Source organism: Scyliorhinus canicula, chromosome 3, assembly GCF_902713615.1.
Source record: "Scyliorhinus canicula chromosome 3, sScyCan1.1, whole genome shotgun sequence".
NCBI classification, from domain to species: domain Eukaryota; kingdom Metazoa; phylum Chordata; class Chondrichthyes; order Carcharhiniformes; family Scyliorhinidae; genus Scyliorhinus; species Scyliorhinus canicula.
Window position 1 is genome coordinate 124538098 of NC_052148.1, and position 17118 is coordinate 124555215.

The 17118-nt window shown below is 43.3% G+C and overlaps 1 protein-coding gene across 2 annotated transcripts in view; it reads right to left on the minus strand.

Moving 5' to 3' along the window:
• Positions 1-332: 332 nt before the first annotated feature.
• The window catches only part of LOC119962938 (ubiquitin-protein ligase E3A-like), a 57631-nt gene continuing 40845 nt past the window's right edge, over positions 333-17118 (minus strand). For both annotated transcript variants that reach the window (XM_038791247.1, XM_038791246.1), the window contains 3 exons: positions 15969-16042; positions 14580-14723; positions 333-2201 (listed from right to left, as the gene is read on the minus strand). In XM_038791247.1, the coding sequence (XP_038647175.1) occupies positions 2081-2201; positions 14580-14723; positions 15969-16042 (339 nt within the window). In that variant the 3' untranslated portion in view covers positions 333-2080. The remainder of the gene's footprint in view (positions 2202-14579; positions 14724-15968; positions 16043-17118) is intronic.

Genomic DNA, 17118 nt, shown 5'->3' on the forward strand with positions numbered 1-17118 from the left:
TCTCATTTCTGTTGCTTTTATTTTCCATTGCCATGCTTATATTCCAACTTTTGCAGCATAATAACGTTGACCAGATGTAGCATTTTAGTACACCTATTCTCCTTTTCATAGGGATGTATATTTCTAAAGGGGTCTAATCCCTTATTAACTATGTTTGTTGGGGTAAAATCAACTGTGAAAGACTTATCCAGATTAAGCTTTTTTCCAATGGCAAAGATGGGAGAGATAAAAATACAGTTTGTGGTAAAGCCAAACAGTGCTGCATACTCAAGTTTCTTCCCTCTCCTCACTGTTAACGGGAGTAATTTAAAAAAGACAGGATAGGAACATAATTGCAAGTTGCTGCACTACTCCATTTTAATTCAAACATTACAGATCGATACTCAATTTTAAACACACATCAATTGAGTACTGTGTCTACATAATAACTTTACATCCTGCTCTCAATTTTATTTGTACATTAAATACAACTGTGCATTGAGAGACATGATTCTTATTTTATTTGTGGACAAAGATCAACAGGTCCAAATAATTTGTTTTCAGTCACAATATTTTTATGTTTTATTATACAACACACCATGGTATTTATCATGAAACAAGATTAGTTACATGCACTCGAGGCCCTCCTTAGTTAAGTGGTTTGATACTTGTGTAAATGCATATCCTCTTCAGGAAATAGCAGAAAAATAAAGTAGAAAAATATAGAAGAAAATAACTGCCATCCCTCAATATATCTGAGGAAATTAGGTAGGAAAAACCTTGAGGTACAGGAAGACTGGCAGCAGTTTGGTTGAAAAGAACATTTTCAGTAATGATCACAGCACCACCACTTCTTCATTAAGCTGGAAGAAGCATCCCCCCCTCCCCCCCCCAGAATTCTCACCAACATATAATAGCCAAACACTCTTACCGTGTCACATTTATTTCCTTTTTATAAAAAAAGTAGAATGGGGGTGGGGTGGGGGGAGGAGATGTGGAGGCGTAACACAGGTGACAAAAATTTTCTGTGCAGAGATATACATCATTCCCTTTTTTATAAATTGGTTTGAAATATAATGGTAAAACAAACCTACACCCCTAATTTAATTAAGTAACTGCATTGAATGCCAGTAATATTTCTATTACTGCAACAAGTATTTTGGGATTTTGGTAGGTTCACTGTTTGTGTCATCATTACACAGCTTACACCAAACTGTACTTTGCTTAAGGGCATCTCCATCTTAAAATGAAAAAATTAAATCCGTAGAGAAAAAAAGAACAGAGCTAGATTTTCTCAGGTCTCCTGTGGGAGGAAAAGCAAGTGAGTGGACCCGTAATTTAGGCCAAATGGCATTGGTCGTGTCCCGCCACTTCCCCCGTCTCCCCCACCCCACCACAATTTTATGAGCATCAGGTGGTTGCTTGCCTGTGGCATAATTGAAGGCCTCAAGTGGGAACTTAATACCGATTAAGGGCCACATCCCACCATTGTTCTGATTCAACAGGTGATGGGGGAGGCTGGTGCTCAACCTGTAGTTCTGCAGGTTTACCCCTTCTACCAGACACCCATCCCCAGTTCTGTTTTCCCAAGTCCACTTATTCCCATTCCCCGCCCAACATCCCAACGTGCCCCCAACCCAATCACTTGGGACTGTTAACCTGGTCCAGGCGAGATCTGGACATACCTGAATGTCCATGTCATTCATTGAATGCCACCTTCCTTAACCTATCTGCAGTGCCAGCAGTGGTCACCACTCCTGCTGACACTGTCCATGTGCAGAATGGCTGGTCAATCGGAGATCGGTAGCTTTTTGAGGTGGGACCTCCGCTTGGAGACAGACCCCAAATTGATTAAAGGGTTGTTGCCTGAAGAATGATGGCAGGAGGAGCCGACGAATCAGAAAAGGGCTCGGTCCTAACATTGAAGTTAGGGTGCGGGGAGCCCGCCTTCAGCATTTAATCCATCCCACAATGTTTATTATGTTTATTATAATGTGGATTTTTATCTCAACATATAACTGGCTAATCTATATTTTAGAAGGAGATTTTGCATCTTCATTTGAGTTTGGTTTACGAGACTACTTGCGTTGCCACAAGTTAATTACAGCATGCCAAAACCCTTGGAGTATGTGATTGCCTTAAGGAGCCTTTCCTTGAGCTTGTCCTTGCTGGAGTAGTCTGGAAGCAGGAGCACATTGAAGCAAGTATGTGTTGTTGGCAGCCTGTCAGAAAAAAAACACCATGAACAAAAATTCATTAATTCCAAATTCTTACACATGTATAATTTTAGCACTTTAAAAAGCCATATCGTAAAATAAGTCAAATGTTTTCAGTGGAGAATACAAACCCAAGTAAAATATCGCTTGTTGCCTTACTTACTCTTTTTCCTTATACCATGATCCAGTTGTTCACAAAAACAAATAAACTATATAAGCACTTTACACAATCTCACAATGTCCCAATGAATTATTTTTCAGTGCTGCTAACCCAGTTGGTGGACAGCTGGTTCATGATGCGGAGCAACGCCAGCAATGTGGTTTCAATTCCTGTACTGGCTGAGATTATTCATGAAGGCCCCTTGCCTTCACCAACAGTCAGCTCTCAAAAGGGGAGAGCAACCTTCTGTCCTCTGGACTGTGACGACACTTTATCGGGAAATAAAGCACCAATCTGAGCACCTCTTAGCCCCACAACAGCAATGAAATATGAAATCTATCACCATATAATCTATTTTAGTGATGATGGATGAGGGATTAAGGTTGATCAGGATACACATGAACACAGCCTTGAGGCACAAGTCTTGTCCCTCATTGTACCTCCTGGACAAGAGCAGCAAAACAATATTACTTAAGCAATCAACCATCCACTTGTAAATGGAAGACTGCACATTCCTTGAAACAAGACTAGACAAAAATCCAATGTTGCACTGAAATAGAAATATGCATTACTTTATATCTTATTTACGTAAATGATTTCCATTCTGAGTCTTTATTAAACAGGAGAAACCTCCAGCTAATCATTTGCAAGAGAAATTCCATTAGTGGTGTTGAATCACCCACAACATACAGGCAGTGGTGGGCAACCGTGTGTGTTCCCTGCAGGGGCTGGATTAGCTCATTGGCCTAGACAGCTGGTTTATGATGCAAACAAGACCAGCAGCGCGGATTCAATTCCTGTATCAGCTGAGGATTCTGAATTCTTCCTCAGTGTACCCGAACAGGCGCCAGAATGTGGTGACTAGGGGCTTTTCGCAGTAACTCTATTGCAGTATTTGATGTGTTGGGTGTTCTGGATCCATGAAACACATACAGGCCACCAACACTTAAAATAGTACAACACTATTTTATTAAACTATAAACTGTTGAACATACTCTTACTGTGGGTTAACACGATGTTAGATTAACTAAAGACCTGCGCCTGTCCTAACCAGTCTGATCACTCAGCACATGGTGAGAATCTGTGCTGTAAACTATAAGCTCTTGTACGTCTAAAAGGCTGCATCCCGAATGAGTGGGAAAACTGATGCCCTCTGTCTTTATAGTGATTGTGCTTTAACTGGTGATTGGCTGCGGTGTTATGCATGTTGACTGGTCCTATTGTATGTCCATCAGTGTGTGTGTCTGCACCATGATATACTAGTGTATATTATGACATCCCCCTTTGTAAAAAAATTTATATGTGTGTGTCAATAAATAGTGTGTGTGTGTGAATAATGTTCCTAACTATGCGTATGGTGCGAAGACGTATTTACAGGACTATGTACAGGAAAACTAAGCTGTATACAAGGGAAGGTGCCTGGTGCAGAGAACTAGTATGCAACAAAAGGAACGAGAACAATACTATATACAAACCAAGAAAACGATCAAACAAGGCAGGGAAACAACTCAGAGTCCATAAATTTGTAAAGTTCATAAACTCAGTCTCTGAGGTGGGTGACGAATTCTGGTTGACCGTAAGGGTGGCACACCACTCATCATCCGGATCGATGATGTGTATCTGAATGGGCTTGGTGCTGTGCTTCGGAGACATCCTGTTCTTTGTGATGATGCCGACTTGAAAAGGCGCCTTCGGGTCATCGCTGTCCAAATCAGGGGGCAGGTCTGGATCAGGCTCGGTGACTGTGGTTTGAATGGCCCGGACATCCCTGCGAGGCTGGCTGGAGCGACGAAAGTTAGCAGGTTGAGTTGATCTGCATAAAGCAGCATAGTGGCCAAGTTTGCCACATTGCAAGCATTGTCGGGATTTGGCAGGACACTGCCGCTTTAAATGGGAGGAGCCACAGTTGCCGCACGCTGTTGTATCAGTGCGTTTGTTGCGCCACCGCGCATGCATGGTGCGCGCCTGCGCATTACGTTCGTCGACATCACCATCCCCTCTTTCAGTGCGCCCAGGTGTGGGAATCCACGAAAAGCGCGTGAAATGGCCGCCCTCATCCAGGCTGAGGCCCTGGAGTGGTTTGATGACTTGGACCCGTTCTGCCTCGTGGGGAGCTTGCTGCGCCGTTTCAGCCGCCTGGATGTGGGAATACCGACTGGTGGCATGTTCGTGGAGCATGCAGGTCTCAATGGCAATCGCTAGGGTGAGCTGCTTGACCTTAAGGAGCTGCTGGTGAAAGGGGTCCGACTGAACACCGAAAACGATCTGGTCGCGTATCATGGAGTCGGAGGTGGACCCGTAGTTGCAGGACTGCGCAAGGATACGGATGTGGGTCATAAAGGATTGGAAAGGTTCGTCCTTACCCTGCAAGCGCTGCTGGAAGATATAGCGCTTGAAGCTTTCATTCGCCCCAACGTTGCAGTGACTGTCAAACTTGAGGAGGACCGTCTTGAATTTAGATTTATCTTCACCATCGGCGAAGGTGAGAGAATTGAAGATGTGGATGGCGTGGCCCCCGGCCGTGGAGAGGAAGAGAGCGATCTTCCTGGCGTCTGAAGCAGCTTCCAGGTCTGTGGCTTCAAGGTATAGCTGGAAGCGTTGCTTGAAGATCTTCCAGTTGGACCCCAGATTGCCGGTGATGCGGAGCGGCGGTTGTGGGCAGACACTGTCCATGTTGCAGGGTGGCTGCAGACTGGTGGAAGGCAGATTACTTGCAGGTAGGTCTAAGAAGTTCTAACATCCCTCAACTACTGGTACCATGATGTGTTGGGTGCTCTGGATCCGTGAAACACATACAGGCCACCAACACTTAAACTAGTACAACACTATTTTATTAAACTATAAACTGTTGAACATACTCTCAGTGTGGGTTAACACGATATTAGATTAACTAAAGACCTGTGCCTGTCCTAACCAGTCTGATCACTCAGCACATGGTGAGAATCTGTGCTGTAAACTATAAGCTCTTGTACTTCTGAAAGGCTGAATCCCGAATGAGCGGGAAAACTGATGCCCTCTGTCTTTATAGTGAGTGTGCTCTAATTGGCGATTGGCTGCGGTGTTATGCATGTTGATTGGTCCTATTGTATGTCCATCAGTGTGTGTCTGGACCATGATATACTGGTGTACATTATGACGGTGTTAATGTAAGCCTACTTGTGACAATAAAAAGATTATTATTATTTAGCCAGGACACACAGCTTAGTCAATCATTAAGCATTTACAATGTAACACCTGAAATAGTGGAATCTACCCAAATACAAATAATAGGTGCGAAAAGAACAGTAAAATAGGTAACAACCACAAGCCATTCTAGGGTAAAGAAAACTGCCTTGAATGTTAAAAAATAAAATAAAAGCTCCAGTCCCAGCTCAAGGTCGCTATCTTTAGGAGAAAAAAGGCAACCAATGCAACCGATATTTACAGCAGGATTAATAAAATAACTTCCCTCACTGGAGAATTAAGTACACATGCATCTTTGAAATGGAAACTTGGGCAGTTTGAAACAAAGTCAAAATTAGTAGCAAGGTATGAATTTACATGCCTCTTGTCACATTTCCACATAAATCATCAAATATGCTATAGTGCCAAAAGAATAGACTGCACAATTTGCAAATTGGATACAAGACAAGTCTGAGTGAAAGAAAGAAGTTCATTTTTTTTGTTCTGTGCACTGCTTTATTTTGTACAATTTAAAATAAAACAACCTACTTCGGCAGTAGCACTCGAGTCCAGTACGACTTTTGTAGAATGTAAAGCAATGCCCTAAAGTGTTAAACAGCAGCACCTCTAATCATTATAATAGGCAAGGCATCATCAGCTGCCTCACTGCTCTATGGCTGGTTAGAAAATATGGGAGGAGTGGGCAGCACGGTGGCACAGTGGGTTAGCCCTGCTGCCTCACAGCGCTGAGGTCCCAGGTTCGATCCCGGCTCTGGGTCACTGTCCGTGTGGAGTTTGCACATTCTCCCCGTGTTTGCGTGGGTTTTCCCCCCACAACCCAAAGATGTGCGGTAGCATGGTGGTTAGCATAAATGCTTCACAGCTCCAGGGTCCAGGGGGGGGGGGGGGGGGGGGGGTTGTTGGGTTATGGGTATAGGGTGGATACGTGAGTTTGAGTAGGGTGATCATTGCTCGGCACAACATCGAGGGCCGAAGGGCCTGTTCTGTGCTGTACTGTTCTATGTTCTATGTGCAGGTTAGGTGGATTGGCCACGCTAAATTGCCCCTTAATTGGAAAAAATTAATTGGGTACTCTAAATTTATTTTAAAAAAAGAAAATATGGGAGGACTGGCTTTATTAAATCTTATTTCATTTCAGCAAATTTAATTCAAAAACGAATGAGCAACCAATAGAGACCAAGATAAAGAAGGGCAAGAATTCATAACTGGCTGGATTTACCATACACAAAGAAACTGTTTTAGAAATGCAAATGAAATACTTCATTGGCATGGAGGAGATTATGATTTCATGATCTAACCATGCACAGAAAGATAAATGATTTAAGAGCTACTGCATACACCGTGAAATGACATGGCTATGAACTTGTCCCTGCATACCACTCTCTTGCTCCCAGTCACCCTGCCCGAATTTAAACATTTGCAAGCTCATCCGATTCCCCGAAAGAAAATTGAAGTTTGAAACAGACACATTTTCTAAGTAGCCATTTAGAGTTAGCTGCTGTTCAAGTATTTTTTCCTTCTCCCGGATGTGCTTAGCTGGAGAGGCGACGTCAGGCTTGGGGTGTGGATTAAATGGACAAAGGGATTAGGGCCCAATACAGTTCCTAACCCACAAATTATCTGAATTCAGAAGTACAATGCAGTTTTACCAGATTCACAGGCAATGTTAGGCCAGGATGCGTTGAGCTGAATTTTATTTCCAAATCATTAAAAATATAGCAAATGAAATTCGATATAACAGTGCAAGATAAAATAGGAAACACATTGATACAATGAATGTTAAATGAGCCAAGGGAAAAGCGGAGAGATATGGGAATATGGTGAAACATTTAAATTAAGGACATCCAAAAGACACTTGTGTCCTTATTTTTAAAATGCTGAATGTTTTTTTAAATAAATTTAGAGTACCCAATTATTTTTTCCAATTAAGGGGCAATTTCGCGTGGCCAATCCACCTACCCTGCACATCCACGCAGACATGGGGAGAATGTGCAAACTCCACACGGACAGTGATCCAGGGTCGGGATTCGAACCCGGGTCCTCAGCGCCGTAGGCAGCACACTGTGCCACCATGCTGCTAATGTTAATTTTAAAACTAAGATAGATCGATTTTTGTTCAGCAAAAATATTAAGGGATATGGGGCCAAAGGCAGGTATATAAAGTTAGGTCACAGATCTGCTATGATTCTTATTAAATGCCAGGACAGCCTCGAGAGGCTGAGTGGCCTAGTCCTGTCCCTATGTACAGAAAACCAGGTCTACCAAATATTCAGGGATCGGCTTGCAGAAATACCTAGCCTCATCCTCGCCTAGTGCCATGGTCAATTCTGGATCCCTGCCGGCAGAATGTGATTTCAGTTAATTTCCTTTGTTGAGATTCTTAGTTCAATGCCATCCCAAGGTCCTTTTTCATTGAGAAAGGTATGCCGTGATGCTGAGATGTGGTAAATACTGACAACCTGCAACGGATAAGCTCACCGTTGTCAAAGCAGAGTATCTGGCAGATCCCAACCAAATTTGGGGTAGAGTGTGGGGATATGGTGGGGGTGGGATGCAGGGTGAAAAGTTATTATCCACTAAAAACCTCTCTGGGATCCTTCCCTCCTTGTGTTGCAGGGACTAATGTTTGGGAACAGGTAGGATGTTATCAGTTCACCAGGACCTGACGTGCTAGTGGAATAGGGTTGCCAACTCTATCTGGAGGCACTCCTGAAGGTTTTATCACATGATGTTCTGCCTGTGCAACATTAGGACACCCAACTTCTACAACTGCGTTTTAAGCTTACCTGATTACGATCAAGGTCCCTGCTGCTGAGAATTTTTTTTTGCTGCAGCTGTTCTGAGAGCTTTCAAGAACCAGAATGCCACCTGAGAACAGGTGAAGTAAGAAATCCAAGGGTGGGGAAAAAAAAAGGAATAATTCTTTCCATCTCTCCCACCAAGCCCCACTATCCTTTCCCAATTCCCTGTTCACAACTCGGCAGCCCCTCCTCCCTCTCCCTTGAAATCAGGGCCCTATTCTTAACTCCCAGCCTAACCAGCAGTTCCAGTTTTTGTGCAAAGGTGATCTCTTTACTCAGCATCTATAGTGCAATTAAGCTTCTCTGTCTGTGTGGCAGCTATGCAAACATTCAATCCCAGAGATTGAGCCTTTTTTTTTTGTCACATGGGAAGACGGTGGCATAATGGCATTGTCACAGGACTAGTAATCCAGAGATCCATGGTAATGCACTGGGGCCCTGAACCCCATGACAGCAGATGGTGAAATTTGAATTCAATAAAAATATGGAACTAAAAGTCTAATGATGACTGTGTAACCATTGCCGATTGTCCTAAAAAAAACATCGGTTCACTAATGTCCTTCAGGGAAGGAATTCTGCCATCCTTACATGGTCTGGCCTACATGTGACTCCAGACTACACAGTGATGCAATTGACTCTTAACTGCCCCCCACTGAAATGGCTTAGTAAGCTACTCAGTTCAAGGGCAATTAGCAATGGGCAGCAAAAGCTGGCCCAGACACTAACACCCACATCCCAAGAACGAATAAATAAACAATGGATAAAGAAATCTCCAAAACACAAAGGCTATTATTTTCACACCCACTGCCGCCTCACACTTATCTACACACCTGGAATTTTAAATTGTAAACCCACTTAGTGTAGGGAAGATTTCTGTGGTTCATAATCTGTGAGTGCCTATGGTTTCAAAGTGCAGTTTGCATATATTAAAATGAAACCTATTTGGGACCGTCAGTGAGTGGCAGCTTTTTGGGAACGTACATAGAACCAAAGAAAAGGTAAGGCACAGAATGAGGTTATTCAGCCCACTGCGTCTGCGGCAGCCAAAAGAAGAGAAAAATAAACTAACTGCTCATTTTAATCCCACTTTCCAGATTGGGATTGGCAAAAGTCTTGTAAATTTCCTCTGTATCCTCTCCAGAGTAATTACATATTTCCAGAATTGTACACAAAATTCCAGCTGTGACCTAACCAGCATTTTATACAGTTCCAGCATCGAATCCCTGTTTTTGAATTCAATACCTCACCCAATAAAGGAGGTCATTCCATATGCCTTCCTGACCATCTTATCCCCCTATGCTGCCACTATTAGAGACCCATGGACATGCACTCCAAGGTCTCTCACTTCCTCAAACCCTCCTAATATTTTCCCATTTATTGAGTACTGCCTTCCTTTGTTTGACATCTCAAAACACATTATCGTAGGCTTTTGTGGAATTAATTCCATTTGCCACGTTACTCAATTAAACCATTGATATAATTTTGGAGACAACAGCTATTCTCTTCATTATAAGAATACAGCCAATCTGTGCAACATCTGCAAATTTCCCAATCATGTCTCCCACATTTATGTCCAAATCATTAATGTATACAACAAACAGCAAGGGCCCCAACACTGAACCCTGTGGAATGCCACTGGAAACTGATTTCTATTCACAAAAACATCCATTGACCATTAGCCTTTGTTTCCTGTCACTGAGCTAATTTTGGATCCAACTCACCACCATCCCGTTTCCCATGGGATTTCACTTTTCTGACCAGTCTGACATGTGGGATCTTGCTAAATGTCTTACTAGCATCCACTACACCTGCCTCATCAATCCTCCTTATCACTTCCTCAAAAAATTTGATTAAGTTAGTAAAACATGGTTTTTGCCCAACAAACCATACCTACAATCCCTGTTGAATCTGTGCCTCTCAGTGAATTTATCCTGTCTCTCAGAATTGATTCCAATAATTTGCTCACCACCAAAGTCAGACTGACTGGCCTATAATATCCCTCTTTAAAAATAATGATACAACATTCACAGACCTTCAATCCTCTGGATTGGTTTGTAAAATGATCCTCAGAGTACCTATTTCCTTCCTGGCTTCCCTTAACAGTCTGGGATACACTCCATCTGGCCCTGGTGGTTTATCCACCTTCAAGGATGTTAGTTCTTCTAATACTTCCTCTTTTATTATGCTTATTGTATCTAATATTTCATAGTCCTCCTCTTTAAACTATAATGGCTGCTTCATCTCTCTACATAGTGAAGAGGAGACAAAGGGCTGAATTCTTCGACCCCCCGCAGGGTCGGGGAATCACCCGGGGCCGGCGTAAATCCCGCCTCCGCCGTGGCCGGAATTCTCCGCCACCCGGGAATCGGCGGGAGCGGGAATCGCACCCCGCCGATCGGCGTGCCCCCCGCGGTGATTCTCTGGCCCGCGATGGGCCGAAGTCCCGCCGCTGTCAGGCCTCTCCCACCGACGTGGTTTAAACCACCTCTGTGCCGGCGGGATTGACGGTACGAGTGGGCCCCCAGAGTCCTGGGGGGGGGGCGCTGGGCTATCGGACCCCAGGGGGTGCCCCCATGGTGGCCTGGCCCACGATCGGGACCCACCGATCGGCCGGCGGGCCAGTGCCGTGGGGGCACTCTTTCTTCTGCCGCCGCCACGGCCTCCACCATGGCGGAGGCGGAAAAGACCCCCTCCACCACGCATGTGCCGGTGGTGACGTCAGCGGCCGCTGACGCTCCGGCGCATGCGCAGACTCACACCGACCAGCGAAGGCTTTTCGGCGAGCCCTAACGCCGATCGGCGTAGCGCCAAAGGCCGTTGGCACCGGTCAGCGGAGCCACTCCAGCACGGGCCTAGCTCCTAAAGGTGCAGAGAATTCCGCACCTTTGGCGTGGCCCGACGCCGGAGTGGTTGGCACCACTCTGCTACGCCGGGACCCCCCGCCCCGCCGGGTAGGGGAGAATTCCACCCAAAGTTTTTATTGAGAACCCTACCCACATCATCTGCATCATCACATAAGTTGCCATGTTTTGTACAGATTTCAACATAGTAAGAGTCTATTACTTGTCAGGTGTAGTCATTATACAGCAGGAGTCAAAATCCAGTGTATTAAACTATATTACCAAAACAAATGGCATGCAAGTCTGAGGCTGTCTTTAAACACTATTTACACATTATTATACACTACTGCAGTAAAGTGATTCCTTTGCTATGTTAAAGGTTATGTAACGAGGGTGAGAGTTTATGTTGGATCAAATTTATCTGTAGGTCAAAATTTGGTGGATTGAGACTTGAACTGCAAACTTTAGATCACATTATAAATATTATCTGCAGCTCAGATTCCAAAAGTCATAGAGTACTATAGAGCAAGGTCAGCACTGTACCAGGGAGAAGTAAATTAGAAGACATGGAAAATCCTTGAAAATTGACTGTCTCTCTTGGGGATAATGGTAAAAAGCATTTTAATCTCCTTAATTTACCAAATTTTCCCATGTGCAAGCATGGTAATGCAGATACCCAGTTAAACTCTCAAGTACAACCCAGTCCTGGAGGTGCCAGTTAAAACTTGGCTCCCTGAACCCAAAGTAAGCTTATGAATTATTTGTCCCTATTTAGTTGGAGTATGAACAGATTATGGAGGCCATTATGATTAAACATCATAGCTCTGGTACATTATCTAAATGGACAAAGATTGCAGAAACTGCAGCACAAGAGGGTTTTGTGGGTCCTTGTGTATAAATCACAAAGACGTTTAGCAGTTAATAGGGAAGGGCAAATTGAATTATGGCCTTTGTTTCAAAGAGAATGGAGCATAAAAATAGAGAAGTCTTCCTAAAACTATACAAGGCACTAGTTAGATTAAATCTGGAATACTGTGAAAAGCTTTGGTTCCTTATCTCAGGAAAGGTATATTGGCACTGGGGGCAATTCAGAGATGAGGTTCACTAGGATGATCCCGGATATGGAGGGATTTTATGAGGCGAGGTTAAATAGGTTGGGCCTATTCTCATTGGAGTTTAGAAGAATGAGAGGCGACCTTATTGAGACATACAGGATTCTCAGGGGGCTTAATAGGGTAGATGCTGATAAATTGTTTCCCCTTGTGGGGGAGTCTAGGGCCAGAGAGCATAATCTCAGACTAAGGGATTGTCCATTTAAAACAGAGGCGAGGAAGAATTTATTTTCTCAGAGGCTGGCGAATCTGTAGAATTCTTTACTGCAGAGAGCTGTAGAGGCTGAGTAGTTCAGTCTGTTCAAGGCTGAGATAGACAGATTTGTAATCAGTAAGGGACTCAAGGGTTATAGGGATACATTTGGAAAGTGGAGCTGAGGATTTTCATATCAGATCAGCCATGATCTCATTGAATGATGGAGCAGACTTGATGGGTCAAATGACCTACTTCTGCTCCTATGTCTTATGGACTAAGGCTGGGTCTGGAGCACAGTTCAGTTCTGGTCATAGGCATATGATGCAACTGGCAAAATTTCTCTCTTACTATAGAGAGTAATTTCACATGAACACCCATACCGATGTTTCCCAAATAGAGGCTCTACTTGCCAAAGTACGAGTTTCCTCATTATGTCTGACTTTGGAAGCATTCTTACCAATGTTTACCGAAGACAAACAATTCAGTTACATTCTACAGGGAAACCACAACAGTTCAGTCCTCAGATCAAATGGTATACAGCCTGGTTAACCATGAACCCCATTATCCAATTTCCTAATTTCCTGAAAGTAATGATATATGCTGGTATAGGGCTTCACTTGGCACTGGCAGCTCTTTACTTGTCTCATCATCATGCCAGCTTAGCCATATGACATATTGATAATTTAATGTTCGCTTGGATAATCTTGCAGAGTTTTGAAAATAGGCAACGTTTTCTTTTTGCAAACAAGGATATCAGGACAAGCTGTAATTTAGTCTCGGGTATAACTGATGACAGAGCTAAGATAATTTCTTGCTACTGACAGTAAAGTAGAAAAAAAACTTGAAAAAACTATTTTTCTAGCTCTGGATTTCAATTCTGGATATATCAATTCAAAGAAAGTGAACTAAGGCCGAGAGCATGCATTTGTAACTGATGGCAAGTAAATAATCTTCAAAGCACTGATGTCATTGTCTCAGAAAAGAATAACAAGTACATTAAAAATTAAGTTACAGCATTCCAGATTTCGTTAGTACAGAAAATTCCGTATTGCCGAAGTGCTATTTGTATACTTCAGCATTTGTTAGTAGGATGCTCTGGAGATTTAAAATGCATTCCATCAAATCTGATTAGTAAAGTTAGTGACGTGATGGATGGTGTTTGTTCAGATTAATAGGGTCCACCTTCAACTCCAATCAACAACAACTACATTTAAAGATTGCAATTACATGTAAGAAAATGTCTCAGATTGCACAAATTAAATCACATCAGTGCAAAATGTGCCTAAGAATGGTGTTCCTGAACACCTGGAGTTGGTTTTATTGATTTTAAACTAGTTCTCTACAACTACTGTATTTGAAATTGCATTAATAACATTTTCAATTGTGCCATTCAATTGAGAATTTAACAAAACAAATGTTACAGTAACAAGGAGTCTGTTTTGCTTTCTAACTCACAAATAAAGCATTAAACTCCTTTACTAATCGGAGGAGTTAAAATCGTAACTTGAACCACCTGCCAAGTTTTTTAAGCTAGGCCACTAAATAGTAGCAGAAAACTTGAGTTATCAAAATATTCAGTCACCTAAGTACACGTTTGGTCAATACAAGATCTTAAGTCGTTGAATAAGAGAAGGCCTGGAGTTCAAAGAGCATTGCACATAATATAGAGTCTCGTATACGTGCTGAACTAAGGATGTGGGACACTTTTGTTTAGCCCAACCATATTGTGCATTTGTGCTTAGCAGAAACGTATTTTCCAAAATATGGAACTCGTTACCACATGGAACAATTGAGCTGAATAGTTTAAGTTAACTTAAGGGAAAACTAGGTACATACTTGAGGGTGAAAGGAACATATGCCGGTAGGGTAAGTGAAAAAGCATGGGAGGAGGTTCACATGGACCTAAACATCAGCATAGATCAGTTGGCCTGTTTCAGATTGAATATAACTCTATCCAAGCACCCAGTTGAAAATAATATATGCATCACTCCAACTAAGTTATTTGCATTATTTATTTTTATATGTAGTGTTCAATAACAAGCAGTTATAAATGAAGGAACCATCACATAAAAAATATTAGCCTAAAACATACCTGTCTGAATCTGGTCCGTTCTTGGTAATGATCAACTTAATTTTGCCAAGGCCGCCAACAGGAGCCCGGTCAGAGCCTGTGGTGAACTGCAGAAACTGACGCTTCTGTTCTTCTTGGAGACTGTGGGTTATCCCCCAGAAATCTCTAGAAAAGTGTTGATTGAGGAGGGAAGGAGATTAAAACAAATTGTAATATTGGTATTAGGTAATTTTAATCAAAGTTTTGTGCGGTCCAGGCTTGAGGAGACTTTGTGTGCTAATTCTACTTTTGCAACACTTTCTGTATTAATTTGAGCGGGATTAATATGGGGTAAAATTAAAGCAAATACTCCACATTCATGCACATCCATGTTTTGACCTATTGAAATGCTAATTCTATCTTTCACAGCGATTTTATTAAAAGTAGTCTTTTAAAAAGAAAAGTAAAATAAAATACTGCTAGTCCACTTTGATTCAAAATTAAGGTTTAGTTTAGAAACAGGTGAATTTTCTAGGGAGCACATTATCTAACCTCCTTCCTATTTTGCAAATGCAAGACAAAAAAGGAGTCCGGTTTCCAGGGAGCAGTGGAGACTGGGTCGTTGAATATATTCAAGGCTGAGTTTGCTAAATTTTTGATTGACAAGGGAGCCAAGGGTTATCTGGGGCAGACAGTGATGTGGAGTTAAGCCCACAATCTGACTGGTTACATGAAGCATGCTTGAGGGGCTAAATGGCCTACTCCTGCTCCTACTTCTGCATTGAGATGCTACCACAGCAACAGATTACTTCTCACTTGAAGCAATATTCTTCCTTTTAAAACAGTCCTACTGAACTCTACTGAAAATAACAAATACCAGAATCTAATCCGGAGAAGCATTACTGCACCATGTTGTGTAAATTACGTGAAAAAATTAAATGAGACTCATATTTGATATTGTAGATTATATATAGGTAAAGGTAAATGCACTATAGTCCCAGATGACCATAGGCTGCTTTCCCCTTTGAAGGGGAGAGCTGACTAGTGGCTGTTTAATCTGAGGATCACCACATCTCAAGCAAAGGGCAAGATTGAGAAGGCGGGCCTTTATGAATAACTTCCATTATCTTTTAATCTGCTGCATCCCTTCTTGGATTTTTTTTGGATTTCTTTGTTTATTGTCAAGTGTACCAAGGTACAGTGAAAAGTATTTTTCGGCGAGCAGCTGAACAGATCATTAAGTACATGAGAAGAAAAGGAAGTAAAGAAAATACATAATAGGGCAACACAAGGTACACAATGTGTACATAGCACCAGTATTGGGTGAAGCAAAAAGCGGTGTAGTGTTAATGAGGTCAGTACATAAGAGAGTCGTTTAGGAGTCTGGTAACAGCGGGGACGAAGTTGTTTTTAAGCACAAAGACAAAGTACCTTACTATCCGAGATTCCTTTGTAAATCCTCCATCATACTCTGTGGCCTCTTCAAGTGCATGAAAATCCAGATTCTGTAAAGATACGAAACTGTGGATTATCAACTAAACTCTGCCTTGTTGCATCTGCTAGAGGAAACAGAGACAGAGGGCATGGTTTAACAGAAACATTTTAAAGTGTTATTTAGTGCACGATTAGCGGGGTGTTTCTCAACGGTCGGGTTGAGCAGATCGTGGCCTGTATTCAACAGCACTTAGTCCTGGAAATGAACCCTGACAAGCTTCTCACCATTACGAACTTTCTCGCTAATTCACCAGACTCGCACCTCGGCATCTTGCCATGAAAAAGGGGGAGCTGCTTTTGAACGCTCTCTCACCATTCACTCCACTCAAAGCACAAGCAGGCAACACGCAGACCTACTCCTGGCTTTGGGGATGGCGACCTGGATGCGAGACAGGACATCGTGTTCCTTTGAGAGAGTCAGAGTTCCAGCAGCAGGGTCACCAATACAGCCTGGAAGGTAGCGGCAGTGGCTTTCAGTGCAGATAGCGTGACCAGGAAGATGGCCGTGCAATGCTGGAAGACCAACAAACTGCACTGAGATGCAAGGGTAACTTGCCACCTCTCTCCTGGTATCAGTTCCGCCTGCCACCCCCCCTTACCACCAAATAAAATCACCTAACTCCCCCCTCACATCTAGGGGAATGAGGATGGCGTGGGCTGATGGACAAAGCCTTGCCCTATGAGAATTGGACGAGTAGGAGGGTCTCCCTGGTTCTCTGGGCATGCTGGACCCTTGCCGCCACCTGTCCTCCATCCTCTGGCTCCATCTGCGGCTCCTCCCGAGGCTCACCCACCGTCCCCTTCTGGTCCGGCTCCTCCTCTGCAGATGAGACTGCATGTCCCTCTTCCCCCAGCATGCCACCCCACTGCTGCGCCAGGTTGTGGAGGGCACAGCAGACCACCAGAATGCGGGAGATCCTCAGGCAGATGTACTGCATTGCACCCCCAGAGCCGTCCAGGCATTGCACCACATTTTGAGCAGTCCGATGCACAGTTCACTGACAGCACGGGTGGCAACGTGGGCCTCGGCCTCTGGCCTACGCACTACATCATTAGCCAGGACCTCAGCGGGTATCCCTTACCCACC